Source organism: Culex quinquefasciatus, chromosome 1 (genome assembly GCF_015732765.1).
Source record: "Culex quinquefasciatus strain JHB chromosome 1, VPISU_Cqui_1.0_pri_paternal, whole genome shotgun sequence".
NCBI classification, from domain to species: Eukaryota; Metazoa; Arthropoda; class Insecta; order Diptera; family Culicidae; genus Culex; species Culex quinquefasciatus.
The window spans coordinates 47,518,576-47,541,026 of record NC_051861.1 but is presented as its reverse complement, the minus strand read 5'-3'; the positions used below and the strand labels follow the sequence as shown (position 1 = coordinate 47,541,026).

Genomic DNA, 22,451 nt, shown 5'->3' with positions numbered 1-22,451 from the left:
TGGAAAAACTTGAATGAGAACCAACTGAAAATATAATTTTGAAATGGCTATAAATATGCGTAGAAACAATCACATTTTAAAAACCAGGGGTGTTTCAGAAAGGGGAAAACGTGAACTTTAAGATACATGTATTGGTTTAGTTGTTTATTCAATAGTTCTTTTGTAAAATAGTCGACAAAGTAGCTAATTTTGGCCTAAACTAACATTTCAAACGGGTGTATCTCAAAATTGGGACCATTTGGAGCAATTCTGGACCCGGATTCGGATTCAGCAGGCAAAATTCTACTAGGAACACATATACGCGTCTCAGAGACAAAATCTTGTTGGACTGTGTTATTTTTTGCTACAAGTGCTGAAAAGTTGAACTAAGCAGCACTCGAATGAGTGCTATAATAAACATTTAAGCACTTTTTGGATGGATGTGTTTTTAAGGGCATTGCATGAGTCAAACCCAAGTTCATTGTGGGTAAGCAAAAAACATAGCATAGCATAGCATAGCATTGGTGTCTACCCGTAGCTGCTACTTCGTTATTGACCAGGACCCCCAAACATTGCTCCGTGGACCACAGATGAAAAGTAGGAACCAATCATCACCCCTTCGCAATTTTCAAAGGTCCCTATCGTGCTGATCAATACCGACGCCGGCCACGACCAGTGGTAAGACACGGGGAAGTGGATGGGAATGTTAGCCGATACTTGAGTGATGGGACCGCCAAATCGACTGCGTCTCCGACAAAGTATCACATGAGTTTTGAGGGGTTAGTAAGATGGGTATGAGGTCAGGATTCACTGTGGTAGGTGACGCGACCATAAGCAATTTGTTTATCGGTTGAAATTTTAAAAATCTTAGGCAGCCGGCTGCGGAAAGATACATATCTAGGGATTTAAATATAGTATTAATTCGACCGCGATTCTCCAAAAATTCTCCGTCGGCGTGCCTTCCGATCAACGGTGATGTAGGAAGGGCTTCATTCATTAAAATTATTTTATATCATAAGCCTTAAAACATATTCGTCGGCGTGCCTTCCGATCCTCGATGATATGGAAAGGACTTAATTCAGCAATACGACTTGCTTGTCTCAAAAAACAAAAATCGGATCGTTTCTATCGAAAACTATTTAAAGAGAACAAAAATAAAATTCATCGGCCAACGAACGCGTGAACTAAAAAGAATGAAAAAAGAAGAAGAAGAAATCCAATCACCCCATGTACACAAATAGCAACACAAAAGATACGAAAATAACACGAAAAAGCAGGACTGCGCGTCCACACAGGCACCGCACTACTGATGCCATTATTTAATCATAATGACCAACCACCCCATGCACTCGAACAGCGACATAAAAGAGACGGAAAATAACACGAAAAAACAGGACTGCGCGTCCACACAGGCACCGCACTACTCTATTGTGGGTAAGCAAAAAACATACCAAGAAAGTTTGCTCGTCACAGTTTTTAGAAGTTGTATTGTTTTTAAGAATTCTGAAAGTGATAAAGGTTCTAATTTTATGGTTGATCTTATGGAAGATGATGATGAAGTTGACGAAGATTAAAAAAAAAAGATGTTGTTGACATTAAATATTACAGTCTAGGGACAAGAAACAGGCTATAGGGATCAAGTATCTCCGCTCTCCCCTTTCAATATAGAGCTTTTTACGCGATATTTCAATTGATGTATCAACCGGCTATATTTTTTATGTTCTTGGTGTAAAGTTTAAACAAAATCTGTTGCATATGAGTGCTAGAAAATACATGTCTACAAACCGCAATAAATGAATGAAATACAGAATTTTCGGCAATGATTGTATTTAAAAAAATCAACAAATCATTAAATGAAAAAGCCACTTCTCTGGTTCCGGATTACACTTACAGACCAAAAACAGATTTTCTTTTAAGGATAATACAATCCACCCATAAAATAATCTGGCAACCTTATCTACGATCTTACACTAATCTGGCGAAATCGGATTTGTGACGCCTTCTGTGGTTGAAAACAATTGAGGGCTGATGATGATGAATGTGGAGTGAGAGAGAAAAGGCGAATGTCAAACGCGAGTGTGTAAACACAAAAATGTGGTCGGCTATATTCAGCTCTGAGAGTATCCGGATGGAAATAAGCAGTGATATTTTGGGCATGATTGCATGAGAACGGAAAGTTTGATATTTTTAAAACTTGTTTAAAAAAAAACAAAGTCAAGCAAATTCAGCATCAATCATTGGAAAGAACAGAAAACCAAATGAAAAACCGGAGCAAAACACCCGAGGCCGACTGATCGGTCGGTTGGTCAGGTTAGGTTCGGTTTGGATTTTTTTTTCTTCCCCCTGCTCGGTTCCGATTTCCGATAGATCGCGTGAGGTGCTTGTGGTAGGGGGTAGGGCAAACGGTACCCGCGGTAAGGTAAGAAAATAGCAGCATATTGCCTGTGGAAATAATAACAATAACAGCTCCACAATTCAACAGCCACCGATGTGATTTATTGTGCATAAATTGATTTTTAATGACCTCATTTCGGTTCGATGCTCGACCGGCCAGCCAGGCCGCGGTGTGGTTCTCTTTTTTTTCCCCGATGTTGTTTCCGAACACAAACAGTAATAACGTCGATGATAAAACAAAGCGCAAAGTGAAAAAAAAGTCGTTGGCGGGAAATAAATTAAGCATTGATAAATGAACGTGACCACAACGCGATGCAGCAATAATGTGCCCGGGCGTGATTCGAACCCGCGATAACCGGGCCCAGAGGCACACAATCACACAATAGCAGCAAGTAATGCAATACGACCGACTCTCCCCCAAATGACTGCGACGTCGACATGATTAGAAGGTCGTAAATGCTGGTTTCTAATTGGCCGACGGGGGTCCCAACTTGAGCGGTGACGACGACGACGACGGCTTAGAGGTAATTTCGATCCAAACGTGTGCAATTATTCAATTAGGCGCTCTAGAAACGGTTTATGAGGCCGGATTATGGCTGAACGAGGGGTGATTAGTGCAGGTAATGACGGTGGATTAACTTTATTTCGAGAGAGCGGAGTTTTAGTGGGAAAGTTTTATCCTCTTCATGGTTGATAACGGTAGTTCTTAGATCATTTAGAATTATGATAGTTTCCGTTTCCATTTTTTTTTATTTTTTCTTGTTTTTTTTTTGGTTTTGTGATAGCTTGTTGTAAAAATGTAAAATGTAAAAATACCAAAAACATTAGGCATTCTTGTAACCATAAGCTAATACTTGAATATGTGTTTATACGTTGAGCCAAGTCTGATTGAATGCATTCGCAACACGTTTCTGATTTCTAAAGATCAATTGATAGGTTTTTTTTTTCAATATTGCTGATTTATTGTAAAGCTCACACTTTGAGCATTTCCTTCGTGCCTAACCCTGATGGGTGATAAATTATTGCAAACGCATTATCGATCTTTCCATTAAACTCCATTTGTCAATAGTATCGATCAAGCAGGGGAGGCGCAAAAACACCCACTTCCATGTTAGGGGTTTCTTTGCCCGCTGCTCTCTCGGGGGACCATCTCCATTTAATTTCAGTTCCTTTTCGGAACGAACCATCACCGCGGTCCTCCTCCAACCAGCCAGCCAGCAAAGTGACAGTGTCCTTACTTAGAGTTCTGGGGTGTGTGCTGGCTGGGAATGTAACAACACTTTTCGCCATATAAAATATAAACGAAATGTGCCAATTGGAGGCACAAGCTTCGAGCCAAGATGATGTTTCAAGTTTTTTTTGCCTGCTTGTTCGATGTTGAATAAGGCAAGGAACTAGGTTGCGGTTTTGCTGTTGCCCACAAACGGCCCACCAAGCCCGCGCGCCATCAGATGATGGAGCAAACTTGTACAACACCGAAACGAGAGTAACATAAATTTTATCTTCTTCTCGTTGAGCGGCGCACACATGGTCTGGTCGAATCGTTATCTGCGCTGAAGGAACTTCCCGTCGACGAGACATTCGCTTTACGCTGTGCTCGGGGAGAGAAAAAAAAAGACTAGTCACTTTCATGAGGTTCCATTGGGAACATCAGTTTTGGAAGGCAAAATTGTGCATTTGAAATTTGATTCCATCCTTGTTCCTTTGGGTTTTGCCAGGGTTGGGTAGAGTTTGTTGTTGGTGCTGGTAGAACGGAAGCTTGCAACGATTATCAGCTTGACAAGCCCAACCCATCGAGGTCGTCGGTGCCGTCGATGGAATGATTGGTGTGGAAGCATTTATGGCCACTGACAAAAAGTACACGGAATGATGTTTTCTCGAAAAAAATATTTTTATTTATATTTTTTATATATTTTATTGATTGTATTTTCAAGTATGTTCAACTGTTTTGATTTCAAAGTCCACCAAAACATCTTTTCCGTTTACTGACTGAGCTGCAAAATAAGGGAAGCATGTTGTATTTATTCCGAAAAGGCAAGAGTTTCCGGTCTTCCAACTCTCTTTTCGGTTGATTAAGGCAAACAAAGTTTCCACCCAAAATTTTGAATAACTTTGGGCGAGCAAGGGTGATAATCAGAAAAAAAACTGGATGACATGAATAGCACCAAGGCCGCTTTGTGATATGAATTATAAGTTTGTCAAGAGCTTCCCTTTTGCGGTTTTATCAAACTTTGATGTATGTACATCACAGACAGGACTGTGTGGTTTCGCCAGGAAGATCAAAGTGCTCAAGTTTCCATACACACACGCCGCACCGGCACCAACAGGGTCACGTGGAGGAAGCCCCGGCGAGAACTCGAAAAAGGCAACTCCTCTCTCATCATCCACCGGGCCAGAAACGGCGCTGCACACGCAATTAGTTGAATCTAATCTTGAAATCAATGGCAACATCTAATCGATTACCATTAAAAGGTTCAACGAGTCATACACAACAGCCCCGTCCATAAAGAGGACCAGACCGGGGCACGTTGTTGGTCGTGTTCATGTAGCTATGGGCATTTTGTTCATGCCCGGCACTGAATCGAATCGACATCGACATTCAATAGCCCCGGCGCAGCCGTTGTTCGTTCGTTGTACCGCGCTCGGCAGGTAGGTAGGTACCCACTCAACTCGATAGAGATCAAGTCCGGTCACATAACTTAAGTGTATCACGTTTCGCGGCGTATGTCCAAGTCCACGTTCAGGCTCGTCAGCTCGTACTCGTTATTGTTTGTTCCAGGCCTTCACACCGCGCGTCAAATGCGCGATACTTGAAAAATAGTTGCGGCGATGGTTGTTGGCTTGTTGGGTTACTGGCAACGGTGTGTGGGACAAGTTTCCCAATTGTGGCGTGTGACGGCCCCATTCGAGGCCAAATGGGCACTCTTTCCCCCGACGTTTCGAGTGCGGTTTTGCAAATTGATGCAAATTTAAACGAGCTGTGATGGGGGCTGATTGATAAGGTTCGGCCGGTTTGGAAGCTTTCTTTTGGTGGGGTTGGGAATGCTTGACCATTTTACGACACACTGCCTAATGGCTTCGGTATCGGAAATCTTGCCACAAGTCTACTACATACTACAGTTTGTCATCAAAATGTGCCAGTTTTGCTTAAAACCCTTACCCTTTAAACCACTCATTATGATTGACAAACAGCAACAACTCTCTCAAGGAATGATTCTCTGAGTTTTGAACCGATTTAAAAAAAATAATACTTTGGTGAAAATCTCGTTTATTTGGCAGGTGAAGCACTCGCTCCTAACTCCATCAAATTTGCTGGTTTTCACTATTTAAACAACTTATTTTGTAGAACTTTTGACAGAAACTTGCTTGCTCACTTCCCATTAAGCTGTTTATCACTCGATTTCAGTTGGAATCGCTTTTTATGAGCTGTAATTGAACGTCAAAGTGCTGATATGCCAACATTAGAGGCACGAAGGAATTAGTAGCTGTTCCCCTAAATTTGGAGAGCAATTCTCAACAAAATCGAAGTTTTTTTATTTTTTATTCTATGAGTAATTCTCCGCCAACTCACACAGCAGTTGCCCCGACCCCTCTTCGATTTGCGTGAAACTTTGTCCTAAGAGGTAACTTTTGTACCTGGCCACGAATCCGAGGTCCGTTTTTTTTATATCTCGTGACGGAGGGGCGGTACAACCCCTTCCATTTTTGAACATGCGAAAAAAGAGGTGTTTTTCAATAATTTGCAGCCTGAAACGGTGATGAGATAGAAATTTGGTGTCAAAGGAACTTTAATGTAAAATTATACGCCCGATTTGATGGCGTACTCAGAATTCCGAAAAAACGTATTTTTCATCGTAAAAAACACTAAACAAGTTTTAAAAATTCTCCCATTTTCCGTTACTCGACTGTAAAAATTTTTGGAACATGTCATTTTAGGGGAATTTAATGTACTTTTCGAATCTGCATTGACCCAGAAGGCTCACTTTTTCATTTGGAACAAAAATTTTCATTTTTAAATTTCGTGTTTTTTCTAACTTTGCAGGGTTATTTTTTAGAGTGTAACAATGTTCTACAAAGTTGTAGAGCAGACAATTGCAACAAAAATTATATACATACATAAGGGGTTTGCTTATAAATATCACGAGTTATCGCGATTTTACGAAAAAAAAGTTTTGAAAAAGTTACTTTTTGCGTTTCTCTTTGTTTCGTCGTCCGTGTCTGTCGCGGGTGACCATGAACGGCCATGATAGATGACGACCAACTTTTTCAAAACTTTTTTTTCGTAAAATCGCAATAACTCGTGATGTTTATAAGCAAACCTCTTACAGTATGTAAAAAAAGTATTTACACCCCTTGGGCACTATGCACATATTGTGATGAAACATCTAAACAATTTAATGTTGACAGAAACCTAGTACTACGTTTTGTTCAGAAACTCATGCCAGACATTTTGCTACAAAAGCTCATGAAAAGATGATTTCTATAAAAGTTATATAACAAATACTATTACGAAACTAAAAGGTGCAAAAAGTTTGTACACCTTTCGAAAAATTAACATAAATAATGTTATTTGTTGACAAATCACCATAAATCCAGTCTCCCAACTTCAAATAGGCATCCTTGACTGATTTATAAAATAATTTGGATTGAATATAAAGTTTACTAACAACTTAGTATAAAAGTTTATATAACTCTGGAAATTCTATATAAAACTTATCTAAACTTAATTTTGCAAACTTTTAATTCAACTAAATGTCAATATATTACCATAGAATTGCTAAATAAACATTTTGGAGTGGGTATAACACCGTTTTGGGGTATTTGTATCGATAGAATAGATTTTCGTTGGAATTTGGTACCAACCCGGAATTACGTCGTCGGAAAATCCGCCGGCATCGAACCGGTCCACAATTCTTAAGTCAACCTATGTGGCATCGGAAGGGCATAAAATTTCCGATCTTTTGATACCCATACATCTAGGTTTTCTATAAAACCCACGATTTTAAATACCTAGGTAAAAACGTTGTTATGGTTTTGTTTGAGCAATCTGCCAAAAATGTATGGAATTTCGTAATTTTTGTTCTCGTGGATCAAACTTACTTTTTGCCCAGGTATTTAAAAACGTGGGTTTTATAGAAAACCTAGATGTATGGGTATCAAAAGATCGGAAATTTTATGCCCTTTTCGATGCCACATAGGTTGACTTAAGAATTATGGACCGGTTCGAATGCCGGCGGATTTTCCGACGACGTAATTCCGGGTTGGTACGAAATTCCAACGAAAAATCTATTCTATCGATACAAATACCCCAAAACGGTGTTATACCCACTCCAAAATGTTTATTTAGCAATTCTATGGTAATATATTGACATTTAGTTGAATTAAAAGTTTGCAAAATTAAGTTTAGATAAGTTTTATATAGAATTTCCAGAGTTATATAAACTTTTATACTGAGTAGTTAGTAAACTTTATATTCAATCCAAATTATTTTATAAATCAGTCAAGGATGCCTATTTGAAGTTGGGAGACTGGATTTATGGTGATTTGTCAACAAATAACATTATTTATGTTAATTTTTCGAAAGGTGTACAAACTTTTTTGCACCTTTTTAGTTTCGTAATAGTATTTGTTATATAACTTTTTATAGAAATCATCTTTTCATGAGCTGTTTGTAGCAAAATGTTTGGCATGAGTTTCTGAACAAAACGTAGTACTAGGTTCCTGTCAAACTTTAAATTCTTTACATGTTTCATCACAAAATGTGCATAGTGCTCAAGGGGTGTAAATACTTTTTTTACATACTGTATGTCTATATATCAAATTTTTTTGTAATTGTCTGCTCTACAACTTTGTAGAACATTGTTACACTCTAAAAAGTAACCCTACAAAGTAAGAAAAAACACGAAATTCTAAAAAGAAAAATATTGTTCTTAATGAAAAAATGACCCTTCTGGGTCAATGATGATTCGAAAAGTACATTAAATTTCCCATAAAATGACATGTTCCAAATTTTTTTACAGTCGAGTAACGGAAAATGGGAGAATTTTTAAAACTTGTTTAGTGTTTTTTTCGATGAAAAATACGTTTTTTAGGAATTCCGAGTACGCCATCAAATCGGGCGTCTAATTTTACATAAAAGTCCCTTTGACACCAAATTTCTATCTCATCACCGTTTCAGGCTGCAAATTTTTGAAAAACACCACCTTTTTCGCATGTTCAAAAATGGAAGGGGTCGTACCGGCCCTCCGTCACGAGATATCAAAAAACGGACCTCGGATTCGTGATCAGGGACAAAAGTCACCCCTAAGGACAAATTTTCAAGTAAATCAAAGAGGGGTCGGGGCAACTTTTCCCGATTTCGTGTGAGTTGGTAGAGAATTACCCCTATAAATTTTAATCCGGCTGAAACTTTTTTGGTTCCTTCGATATGTCCAAAAAGCCATTTTGCATCATGAGTTTTTCCATATGGTATTCCATACAAATTTGGCAGCTGTCCATACAAAAATGGTGCATGAAAATTCAAAAATCTGTACATTTTGAATGAATTTTTGATCGAGTTGGTGCCTTCGGCAAATTTGTAGGTATGGATACTGGATACTGTAGTATTGTACATTGAAAACTATCGCACCTTTTATATGCCACATTGGAACCACACCATTTAATATACGTCACAAGTCCAGATAGTATGGCAACACTGACATGCTGGAATAAAACAGTTTACTCTCGACTACGAAACCAAGCAGACCTCTTCTGAATCCACTCCGAAATCCCGCGTAGCTCACTACATTTGGCGACGAGTACGAGGACTAGTTCGGAAAAAGAAAGTTTTACGTGCGGACGCAAATTGCTTTGTGAAGAAAAGGGAAAGTAAGTATTGGAGTCTGATCGAAAGAAAGGTGGAAAAAGTTGATGGAGTCTGTCCTGTGGCGTAGAAAAGATTACCGAGGAAAAAAATAGAGTTAGGGTAAAGAAATTTGAGCCAAGCAATCGCTATTATGTGGGAAAAAAAATGGCGGCTAAGATTTTCCTTGTCGGGGTCAGAATGACAAGAGAGTTTCGAGTGTGGATCCTGAAAGGAAGCAAAATGAGTAGTACCTTAAGTTTGCCTTAAGTGTTAAAAATCGTGATAAAAAAAAAATTCTCAATTTTCAAAAGGAATACCGATTGGAGTATTGAAAAATGGCTCCCGCAGCAAGAGATGACCGGAAATCGCATTTATGTATTAGTGAGCACATCAACAGTTGTAGTGTGCGTGTGATCAACCTGGAGTTTAGTGTACTTCAAGGTATTGGTAAGCACAAAATAGAATGACAGATGGTGTGTACTAAAATGTACTAAAAAAAGGAAAACGATTGAAAACGGACAGCAAACAAAAACAAAAGGGCCAAACGCCGAAATCAAGAAGTTTACTCAAGAGTTTACTGAAAGTGAAAGTAATGTGTAGAGTGCATTATCACAGTGAAGATGATTTGACTATTAAAATTTTCTTTAAAATGGTCGAGCACTGGATTTGAGAGTCGACGAAAAGTAAAAAAAAAAAAGAAGTCAATGCAAATGAAATGGGCCGAGTGCCGGATTCAAGTGAAATTGGGGTAATATATTTGAAACGGTCGAGAACCAGATTCAATATTTTTTTTTACTGAATGGAAGTGATACGCGGAGTTCCGGGTTAAAGGAATTTGGCTACATAATCAAATGAAATGAGCCGCGAGCTGGATTCAAGAAAATTAATAATTAAGTCAAGAAGGGCCCAGGGCCGGATGCATAAATATCTACGATGCTGCGTTAGAAAAGGGTCGAGTACCGGATTCAACTAGTTACTAAAAGAAAATGAATCGTGTCAAGTGCCTAATTCAAGGAATGATTGCTTATTTGAAAAGGGCCGAGCGCCGGATTCAAGGATTTCTTTAGTCAACAAAAAGAAATGGGCCGAGAGCCGGATTTAAGAATGTCTTTAACGTGACCGAGAGTCATATTTGTTTTTTTTTTTTGTCTTGTTAGGGTGAAATTAATTATAAACTGTCATACGAATAAGGTTTTAACGTCGCAGGAATAGACAATCGGGATAAAAGAAAAGTAAGTTTATATTAAATGTTCAACTATTTTAGGGATGGATCAGGCGAGACCGATAAAACCGTTTGATGGGAAGGTTGACCAGTCACAGCTCGCGGCAGAATGGCGGAAGTGGAAACGTGGATTGGAGTACTTCTTGGAAGCACAAGGGATCACAAACCAACGGGACAAGCGTAATCAGCTGCTTCATCTCGGGGGACCAGATCTCCAGGATATTTATGACAACCTACCTGACGTGAACAACGTTCCCAATGTTTCACCGGATCCACCTTACTACAACGTTGCTATTGCCAAGCTGGACGAGCATTTTCAACCTACTCGGATGCGAACGTACGAACGACACGTTTTCCGGAAGATTAAGCAGCAACAAGGGGAAAAGTTCAATGCTTTTGTGATGCGTCTGCGAGTCCAGGCAAATCGCTGTGAGTTCGACCAATTCGGGACTGAAGTTATGGAGAGCATGATCATCGACCAGATCGCGGAGAAGTGCACATCGGAAGCGCTGCGGAAGAAGATCCTGGAGAAGGACCGCCCACTCAGCGAGGTGGTGGCGATAGGAAAAACCATCGAGGACGTCGAGCTGCAGTGCAAGGAGATGAAACAGAACAGTGACCAGGAAAACAGGTCGTCGGTGGTGCATGAAGTACACCAGCACCGGCAGCCACATCCAGCACGACAATCGCCTCATGCGTACGGGCTGTCTTCGTTTAAGGAACAAAACTGGCAATTTGCTAGGGCGCAGCAGAACGGTTTCAAACGCGATCAACGTTTGTACCCAGATCAAAGGGCGGTGTTTAGGCCAAACAGGACGTTGCCTGGTCCACCGGCAAGGTCGCAGCAGCAGTACGCTTACCAGCAGAAAGACGCGGATAACCGGATGTGTTTTGCGTGTGGGCGGCGAGGGCACCTTAAGGAGAGCGCAAACTGTCCAGCGAAAGAAGCCCAATGTGTACAGTGCAAGCGCATTGGACACTTTGCGAAGTGGTGCACAAAGAGACCACAGGAAGGCGGGATGTTGCCAAAGAAAATTCGGATGGTGGAAGAGAGCGAGGCGGCTCACAATCCTAAGCGCGAAACGGACGATATCTGTTTTGTCATGGGCCAGAACGTTTTTCGTTTCAAGGTCGGCGGAGTTGAAATTCCTATGGCGATCGACTCGGGAGCTGCAGCAAACTTAATTGACCTGGCCACTTGGGAGCTGTTACAGAAGTCGGGAGCTGAAGTTGGATTCCGGAGGTACACAGATCGAGCGTTCAAGGCATACGGTTCCGAAAAACGCTGGAAATGCTCGGAATGTTCACAGCTGTGATCGAAGCTGACGGCCAGCAGACGGAAGCGGTGTTCTACGTCGCAAGAGACGGTGGCCAATGCTTGCTGGGAGACGAGACGGCCAAGCGGCTGAAGGTGTTGAAAATTGGGTTCAACGTTGGTGCGGTAAGAGAGCAGATGGCGGCGTTCCCGAAGATTAAGGGAGTCGTAGTGGAAATCCCGATCAACAACAACATACTTCCTGTGCAACAACACTACCGGCGGGTCCCGTTTGCTCTTGAAGACAAGATTGCACAGAAACTGAACAGTCTGCTAGAACAGGACATCATCGAACGAGTGAACGGACCATCGGCCTGGGTTTCACCGCTGGTTCCGATTCTCAAGGACTCTGGAGAAATCCGCTTGTGTGTGGACATGCGACGTGCGAATCAGGCTGTTCTCAGAGAGACACATCCGTTCCCGATAGTCGAAGAACTATTTGCGGGGATAAACGGAGCAAAGAAGTTTTCAAAGTTGGACATCAGAGAGGCCTACCATCAAGTCGAGATTTCCGTACGATCGAGGGAGATTACTACGTTCATAACGAAGCAAGGATTGTTTCGGTAAATGGAACATAACGTTTGATTTAAAGTTACAGTAAATAAAGTATTTTAATTGAAACATTTTTTTTTAATTTTCTCTAGATATAAAAGACTTATGTTTGGGATTTCATGCGCCCCTGAGCTGTTCCAAAAAGTGATGGAATCGATCATTGCAGGATTGGAGGGGGTAGTAGTCTATTTGGATGACTTACTGGTGACCGGAAGTACACAAGAAGAACATGACGAGAGACTTGAAAAGCTCTTACTTCGCTTGGCGTCGTACGGAATCCTCCTCAACAAGGAAAATGCATATTCAACGCAACATGTTTGGAATTTCTGGGTTACGAGCTGTCGGATGAAGGAATAAAACCGAAGGAAAGCCGGGTGGCGGCGATTCAATCATTTCGGGAGCCTCAAAATGTTTCAGAACTGCGCAGTTTTCTAGGGCTGGTGACTTATGTCGGTCGCTTCATACCGAGTCTCGCTGACAAGACGGAAAGCCTCAGAACCCTACTTCGTTCAGGAGAGAAATTTGTCTGGAGTGAACAATGCCAACGCAGTTTCGAGGAGATTAAACAAGCAGTCAGTAACACTGACTACCTGGGATATTACGACCCAAGGGATCGCTGTACGGTGATTGCGGATGCGAGTCCAACAGGATTGGGAGCGGTGCTTTTGCAGCACGACAAGTACAGCAACACGAGGATCATTTCATTCGCCAGCAAAACACTAACGGACCTAGAACGGAAGTACTGTCAAACCGAGCGAGAAGCCTTAGGACTTGTGTGGGCAGTGGATAAATTTCAACTTTACTTGTTGGGGACTCACTTCAAGTTGATCACGGATTGCAAGCCACTTTTATTCCTATTCAAAGAACGAGCTAAACCATGTGCAAGGATCGAAAGGTGGGTTTTGCGACTCCAGTGCTATCGATACGAGGTGGAGTACAAACCGGGACCGGAAAACTTGGCGGATGCCATCTCCAGACTGGCAACTTCGAAGGCGACGGAGTTTGATGTTGCAACGGAAGCCTGCATCTATCAAGTAGCGATCACGGTGGTTCCAGACGCCGTCACGTTGCAGGAGGTGGAACAAGGATCAGCCAAGGATGAAGTTATTCAGGATGTCTTTCGCAGCTTGGAGGAAGGTGTCTGGACGGGCGATACCAGGGAGTTTAAACCGTTCTACACGGAACTATGCAGAGTTGGGAATCTGTTGCTACGAGGCGATCGCTTAGTTATTCCCGAAAGCCTTCGATCACGAACCCTGCAGATAGCACACGAGTCACACCCTGGGATCGAAGTCATGAAAAGGCGGCTGCGATTGAAGGTGTGGTGGCCTCGTCTTGACAAAGATGTTGAGAAGTACGTCAAGCAATGCAAGTGTTGTACACTCGTTTCTGGACAAAACCCACCAGAACCCCTGCAAACAACGAAGATGCCGGACCGTCCCTGGGCCGACCTCGCCGCGGACTTCCTTGGCCCTTTGCCATCAGGACATAATCTGCTGGTGATTGTAGACTATTTTAGTCGGTTTACCGAGATAATTGTAATGAAGCAGATAACAGCAGCGCAAACGGTTCGAGCGTTGCATGAAACATTCTGTCGTTTTGGTTTCCCAGAATCCCTGAAGACCGACAACGGACCACAGTTCATAAGCTCCGAGTTACAGAGATTCTGCAGTCAATTTGGAATCGACCACCGAAAGACCACCCCGTATTGGCCACAGGCCAATGGTGAGGTGGAACGCATGAACCGGAATATAGTGAAAAGACTGAAAATCAGCCAGGAAACGGACGGCTCGGATTGGCAGTGGGATCTCCGGATGTTCACGCTCATGCACAACTCAACTCCTCACTCAACAACGGGAGCACCACCTTCGACTCTAATGTTCGGGCGTGTTCTGAAGGATAAACTGCCGGGATTAGTAACAAAAGGGCACAAGATCTTGGAAGAGATCATCGATCGAGACGTGGAGAAGAAACTTAAGGGAGCTGAGTACACGGATAAACGCCGCCAAGCCAGAGCAAGCGAGTTGGAGGTCGGGGACACCGTTGTGGCCAAACGGGTTCATAAGGAGAACAAGTTGTCGACCGCTTTTGACCCAGAAGAACTGACAATCATTGGTAAGACGGGATCAAGCTTAACAGTGAAGTCTCGAGACACAGGAAGGATTTATCAAAGGAATGTCTCTCACTTGAAAAAGATTCCCATAGGTGATATCGGAGGGTAACAATTGGTATTTTAAATGTATATTTTAATAAGGGTTGTTTATTTACATCAGGTCTCGATCAGACGACGGACGCAGAAGGACAACTAGACGGAGCTGAGGATCAACCATCCGATGACGGGGAACAGTCACACCTCAACCCAAGCAATAACGTTGAACTACGACCGCGACGGGCTATGAAACGTCCAGCACACTTCGATGATTACGAAATCAATAATTTGTTTTAAACGCGCAAGAAGTACGACAGTTTCAAACTTCAAATTTAAGCTTATAAATAACTAGGACCTTGACCAACTTTGCATTATTAAATCTGACATTACTTCTAGTCTTAACTCTTCTTAAACTAAGGGAGGAATGTAGTATTGTACATTGAAAACTATCGCACCTTTTATATGCCACATTGGAACCACACCATTTAATATACGTCACAAGTCCAGATAGTATGGCAACACTGACATGCTGGAATAAAACAGTTTACTCTCGACTACGAAACCAAGCAGACCTCTTCTGAATCCACTCCGAAATCCCGCGTAGCTCACTACAGATACTATACTGAAAAAAATGATACACGGTGAAAAAAAATTGGTGAATTTTTATTTTACTTCTGTCTCTCAAATTTTATTAGCATAGCATTGGTGTCTACCCGTAGCCAGTGATGTCAACCATCGCGACCCTCATTTTTGGTTCGCGGCACAATTTTAGTTTGTAGTGCTTTTCAGTTACGGAATTTGACAAAGTTGTGTATGAAGGACTTGTAGAACACACCAAATCGTACAACTTTGCTCGACATAGTGTTGATTTTTGATGAATACAAAAAAAGTTACAACCAAAAATGCGTTAGGCAATTTTCAAAGGTCCCTATCGTGCTGATCAATAACGACGCCGGCCACGACCAGAGGTAAGACACGGGGAAGTGGATGGGAATGTTAGCCGATACTTGAGTGATGGGACCGCTAAATCGGCTGCGTCTCCGACAAAGTATCACATGAGTTTTGAGGGGTTAGTAAGATGGGTATGAGATCAGGATTCACTGTGGTAGGTGATGCGACCATAAGCAATTTGTTTATCGGTTGAAATTTTAAAAATCTTAGGCAGCCGGCTGCGGAAAGATACCTATCTAGGGATTTAAATAAATTATTTATTCGACCGCGATTCTCCAGAAATTCTCCGTCGGCGTTGCTTCCGATCAACGGTGATGTAGGAAGGGCTTCATTCATTAAAGTTATTTTATATCATAAGCCTTAAAACATATTCGTCGACGTGCCTTCCGATCCTCGATAATATGGAAAGGACTTAATCCAGCAATACGACTTGCTTGTCTCAAAAAACAAAAATCGGATCGTTTCTATCGAAAACTATTTAAAGAGAACAAAAATAAAATTCATCGGCCAACGAACGCGCGAACTAAAAAAAATGAAAAAAGAAGAAGAAGAAATCCAATCACCCCATGTACACAAATAGCGACACAAAAGAGACGGAAAATAGCACGAAAAAACAGGACTGAGCGTCCACACAAGCACCGCACTACTGGTGCCATTGTTTAATTATAATGACCAATCACATTTTTTTTAATCGAAATATTGGTCGCAAAAATTTGTTGACTACATTTTTCGATATATCGAATTTGCAACCAAAAAGTACCTTAATGAAATTTCGATAAAGTGCTCCGATTTCAAGTAATACCCATGTTTAGGCAACTTTTTTTTAAAATAGTCGCAGTTATTAATTTTTATGTTTTTTTTTTTTTGAAAAACTGAGAAAATTCTTTATATTTTACTTTGTTGATACAACCCTTAGTAGCTGTGATATTGCCATGCAGGAAAATTGATCCACCATTTTCTAATGTCGATATCTCAGCAACTAATGGTCCGATTTTATATGTTAAAAAATTAAACATTCGTAGATTTTATCGATCATTTCGAAATAAATATTAATTTTAATCAAGACTAACATTTCAAAAAAGCCAAAAATTGAATATTATGCCCTTTTGAATTAAAAGTTTTTTTAACTCTGTTATTTATTAACCATAAACTCATAACTAAAACTTTTACATGCAATTTCATTCCTGATTCAAGTTTTATCACTGCCAATAAAAGCCGTCGATAATGACAATTAATGATTCCATATCACCCATGCACGCCATTTACCGTGAAAACTATCAATGCGTGGCGGAACGAATTCCCCCCGGAATTCCAGTCATCAAGCCGACCTCTTTTATAGGCAATAACCAGAGGAGAGAGAAAAAAAAGTCCAAGGAAACGAATTAAACCCAAATCTGGGCCATCGATCTCAGCCTCGAGGGAAGCCAGTGGACTCACAATGTGTTGTTAATTTAATTACCTACTTACTTGGGAACAGCTTGATTGCCGTAGCTTTGTAATTAGTGGCCTTCGTGTGCTACAGCAGTCATATGACAACCATAATTTTGAGAAGGTTGGATGGGGAGATCGATGCTGTTCTAGAGGTGGAAGTGCTGGAATCAATTTGTTGAAGAATGTCCACCATTTTAAGGTTCTCCCAAGTTTCTTACAAAAGGGTTGTTTTTCGCAGACCCAGTAATCCAGAGCAAGAAGTACAAGCGCGTTGAACGGCCCCACACGGAAAAGAGTTCTATCCAAAATTTAACAATTCAAATTAGCTGGCTTCAAATTGGTGAAACAGTGATTTTTTTGGTTGAATCAGCTAAAATTACAGCTAAATTTACCAACGTGTGATTGGTGAAATAGCTAACCCTGATTGCTGATTTGCTTTCCAAAACTGACAGCCCAAATCAAAATGACAGGAGAGATTTTACCAAAAATAATGGTGTTTCAGCACAATTTTGCGTAATTTTACCAAAAATTAGCTGGAACCGGCAGCATGGATTTTTGACAGGTCATCAGTTCGAGACCAAAACAAAGCATCGTCTTGTATCGTGTTCGATCCTGTTTGAGCCGCTCAGTTCGCGAAGTTTTTGATGGTTATGTGTGCTGTTTGAGTGCAAGTGCAAGTGCAAAAGGTGATAGAATGTGTTGTGTGAGTGAATAAATCAAAAGCCTGGAAGGTTTTCTGCGGATCGGCACCTGAAGGTAAGTTTCAGTAGATAAGGTGAGAAGTTTTTTGTGTTGAGAGAAAGTGGTTAGAAGTTGAGTCTCTCGTTATTGTTTGGATGATGCGTAGGTAAAAACATGTACTTAACATAAAGTGGGAGCATCCCTAAACCACGTGAACACTTTGGCAGGGGAAAGGGGAGGCTGGCGATTGTCCACAGTATATTTTTTGTATGGACATCTGTCCACCTGGAGGGGCGGCGGGTACAGAATGTCTAGACATAGATTGGCCAATGTTTGACAGCTCCGAACAAATAGGGTGCCTAATGCCTTTTAAGCACATCTATAAATATTGTTAAATATTGTTAGAAATGAAGTTAAATTAAGTTCAATTAAGTTAAATTAAGTGAAATTAAGTTTAATCAATTAAAGGTTACTCAAATTAAGTTACATTTGGTAAAATTTTAATAAAAATGTAGAATTCAGTTAAAATCAGTTAAATTGATAAAATTTAGTTAAAATTACTTAAATTTAGTTGAAATTAGTAAAATTTCGTTAAAATTGATTAAATTTAGTTTAAATTAGTAAAATAAAGTAAAGTTTCGATAAGTTCAATTAAATTTTGTTGAATTAAGATGAATTTAAAAAAAAAATAGTTAAATTAAGCAAAATTTAGTTAAATTCAGATACATTCAGTTGAAATTAGTTATTTTTTGTGTGATTTAGTTGAGTTTGCCCAAATTTGGTTAAATTAAGTTGTGTTAAGTTAAATTTAGTAAAATTTAAAAAAAAATAGCAAAATTAAGTAAAATTAAGCAAAATTAAGTAGAATTAAGCAAAATTAAGTAAAATTAAGCAAAATTCAATAAAATTAAGCATAATTAAGTAAATTATGTAAAATTAAGTAAAATTAAGTAAAATAAAGTAAATTTATGTAAAAGTAAGTAAAATAAAGTTAAATTGAGTAAAATTGAGATGAAATTATGTTAAATTCAGTGAATATATGTCAAATTAATTTCAATCAAGTTTAATTAAGTAAAATTAAATTAAATCAGTTAAATTGAGCTTAATTAAGTTGAAAATGGTTATATTTAGAAAAATGTAGTTGAATTTAGGTAAATGTAGATGAATATAGGTAAATGTAAGTACATTTATTCAAATGTTATTACATTTGGCAGAATTCAGTTAAATTTAATGTAATTTGGTAAAATTTAGTTAAATTTAAAGTTATTTGGTAAAATTCAGTTAATTTGAGTTTAATTAAGTTAAGTTAACTTTAATTAAGTTAAAATAAGTTTATTTTAGTTAAATTAGGTTAAACTAAAATAAATTAAGTTAAATTCAATTGAATTAAGTTAAATTAAGTTGAATTAAGTTAAATTAAGTTAAATTGAGTTAAATTAAGTTAAATTAAATTAAATGAAGTTAACTTTAATTAAGCTAAAATAAGTTTGATTCAGTTAAATTAAATTAAGTTAAATTTAGTTTCATTAAGTTATATTAAGCTAAATTGAGTTAAATTGAGTTAAATTAAGTTAAATTTAGTAAAATTTTGTTAAATTAAGTTAAATTATGTTGAATTAAGTTAAATTTAGTTAAATTTAGCTAAATTAAGATAAATTAAGTTAAGTTAAGTTAAATAAAGTTAAATAAAGTCAAATAAAGTTAAATAAAGATAAATTAAGCTAAATAAAGTTGAATCAAGTTGAATTAAGTTTAGTTAAGTTTAATTAAGTTAAATTAAGTTAAATTAAGTTAAATTATGTTAAATTAAGTTAAATTAAGTTAAATTAAGTTAAATTAAGTTAAATTAAGTTAAATTAAGTTAAATTAAGTTAAATTTGGTTAAGTTAAGTTAAATTCAAGTTAAGTTAAATTTAGTTAAATTATGTTAAAGTATGTTAAATTAAGTTAAATTTAGTTAAATTAAGTTGGATGAAGTAAAGTTATTTTGTTTAAGTGAAAGTAATTTGATGTTATATTTAAACTTTGTTAAATGCAAAACATAGTTTAAATTTAACATGAATTTACTATAATTTAACCAAAATAACTTTTTGTAAGTTTTTTTTTGTTTTTTTTTGTATTTTTGTATTTTTGTATTTTTGTATTTTTGTATTTTTGTATTTTTGTATTTTTGTATTTTTGTATTTTTGTATTTTTGTATTTTTGTATTTTTGTATTTTTGTATTTTTGTATTTTTGTATTTTTGTATTTTTGTATTTTTGTATTTTTGTATTTTTGTATTTTTGTATTTTGTATTTTTGTATTTTTGTATTTTTGTATTTTTGTATTTTGTATTTTTGTATTTTTGTATTTTTGTATTTTTGTATTTTTGTATTTTTGTATTTTTATTTTGTATTTTTGTATTTTTGTATTTTGTATTTTGTATTTTTGTATTTTTGTATTTTTGTATTTTGTATTTTGTATTTTTGTATTTTTGTATTTTTGTATTTTGTATTTTTGTATTTTGTATTTTTGTATTTTGTATTTTTGTATTTTTGTATTTTTGTATTTTTGTATTTTTGTATTTTTGTATTTTTGTATTTTTGTATTTTTGTATTTTTGTATTTTTGTATTTTTGTATTTTTGTATTTTTGTATTTTTGTATTTTTGTATTTTTGTATTACTGTATTTAATTTTTTTTATTTGTCAATAGAATATCGCAACAAAGCCGTACAATTAGGATGATCAACTATAACATAGTTTAAAAGCCTGGAAACTATTGAAACATCCAAAAACTTGCTGGACTACCAAAAACGTACCAAGAATAGCGGAAAATCATGCTACACCAGCAAAAGTCTTTTGAAAATAAAAACAACTTTACAGGCAGCAAGGGATTTTTAAAATGATTTCGAAATTACCAGTTGAAACAGTCGAAAAATTAGCTGGACCTACCGAAAAACGAAGCAAGAACAAAAAAGAAACGAGCTAAATCAGCCAAACGGCTGGGTGAATAATGCGTGCTTTGCAGGCAGAAACGGAGGCTTTTGAAAGAAAACTAGTAGAAATAGTGGAAAAATTAGCTATACCAACCAAAACACCTACCAAGAATAGTGGCAAAGTTGGCTAAACTAGCTAAAAAGATGTGTGAAAATCCCTGGCTTCGCAGCCATCAATGGAAAATTTTGAGAATGATTCCAAAAAAACTGGTTGAAACAGCCTAAAAACTCGCTGGGCTAACTATAAAACTTCCTAGAATACCATAAAATCTAGCTAAAATAGCTAACAGACCTTCTCAAAACATACAGCTTTTGAGACTGACAGCATTTTTCCAGCTTGCAAATTAGTAAAATTTACTAAAAATTTAGCTAGATTTATCATTTTTAGGACCTGGATCCAGCTGTCAAATCCAGGAATTTTTTTTAGGATTTCCAGCTAAAAAAAATCGTGGTTGGAAAAACAACCAATTTTTTTAGGGTTTTTAACCGAAAATTAGTAAGATTCACGATAAACCTTCTTTCCGTGCACATATCTCACATTTCGTACATTTAATTGACTGGAACCTCGAAGCCGCAGCGTCGGTGCTTTTCATTGTCGGCAAGTCTGCGGGCTGGGGCGGCCTCTATAATACGGTTTGGAATGCGAAGGAAGTCCAAGTTGGGTCTGACGGCTTTCAATGGGCAACCACAACGCAAGCGCGCACGTGGTAGCACTAAATTAGACGGCATGAAATCCGCCAATTTGGTATCTGGCTACGATTGCTGCATCATCGCCGCCAGCGCAGGTTGATACGGCGATGATTACAGGTCTCCGCACAGGTTCGCAAACATTGTTGCTAGGTATTGATCGATGCGTACTGGAGTATCTGCTTTCGAGGACGAATACGGTGAAATGACTAAAAATCTGTCTGGTTCAACCTCTTTATGCAAAGTAGCGACTCAACCTCCTAAAATAAGTAATCTTAAGTCTTAATCCAAGATCAGACTCAACCCCTTTAACCGTGAACTCGACTCGGTGTGCACCACTGCTGGCTAACCGATTATACAATTTTTCACAGCCAGACCTCCAATTACTCCTAGGGCAATTTGTAAAAAGCAATACATTTTAAGCTCTATCATAACCTTTTAAACTGTTCGACCGAAGCCAATTGAATCGGGGCGCAATCTCGCTCCAAATTATCTCGAAACGAGCGATGAACAACCACCATCCATCCGAACCGAGACCAACTTGAAGGATACCCACGGTTCAGGCATTTGGACGCCCAAATTACCGCCCGCAATGGCCTGAGCTTGAGTATAAAGTTCCGAGGGGTAATTACTGGGAGCCCGCGGCTGAGCCGGGAAATGCCTTTTTCGGCACTTTGTACATTCTTAACTTTCCGTAATTTGTACTTCCGCGGGAATGAATGGACGGTCGGATCGATGAATGGCTCTGTGGAAGCTGAATGCATTAAACACTTCTTTGGAAATAGTTAGAAGTTAATTACGTTTTGTTTTAGAGTGTTGTATCTGCAGCAGCCTCATTCTTCAAACAAACTATAAAAGAAAACCATAAGACCTCTTAAGTGATTTTGATTTCAATTTCATATGATTCTGGTGACCTTTTATTATGTGCTTCCATTAATTGATAATCTAACTTAATCTAATCGAACACATGCGTAGCCAGTCCGAAGAAAGCATCCTTGAAGAACATGTGATTAGATTACGACTAGATTAGATTCTTTCTTGTCAACAATTGAGCATCTCCAAGCTGTATTACGCTCATCGAAGTGGAAAGGCCTACTGAGTTAAATTAACAGCAAAGAGGATTCTGTGAACGGATCACATTTCACATAATCTACAGTGGAAAGAAGAATGCGTGGACATACCGTATCAAACGCTCCGGATCAGTATTGGTTTGGTGATCCCAGTCGGCTCCAGTTTTCGAGATGAGATGCGTCTGATCACGCCTTCCGTCG

General features: G+C 38.5%; 1 protein-coding gene across 1 annotated transcript; it reads left to right on the top strand.

Annotated features, from left to right (window-relative positions):
• The first annotated feature begins 10,483 nt into the window (after positions 1-10,483).
• Positions 10,484-15,021, top strand: LOC119769601 (uncharacterized protein K02A2.6-like). The gene is made up of 5 exons (XM_038262687.1): positions 10,484-11,704; positions 11,776-12,317; positions 12,399-12,520; positions 12,598-14,511; positions 14,580-15,021. Exons 1-5 carry the CDS (start codon positions 10,484-10,486, stop codon positions 14,750-14,752), a joined length of 3,972 nt encoding a protein of 1,323 aa, XP_038118615.1. The 3' UTR covers positions 14,753-15,021.
• The last annotated feature ends 7,430 nt before the right edge of the window (positions 15,022-22,451 follow it).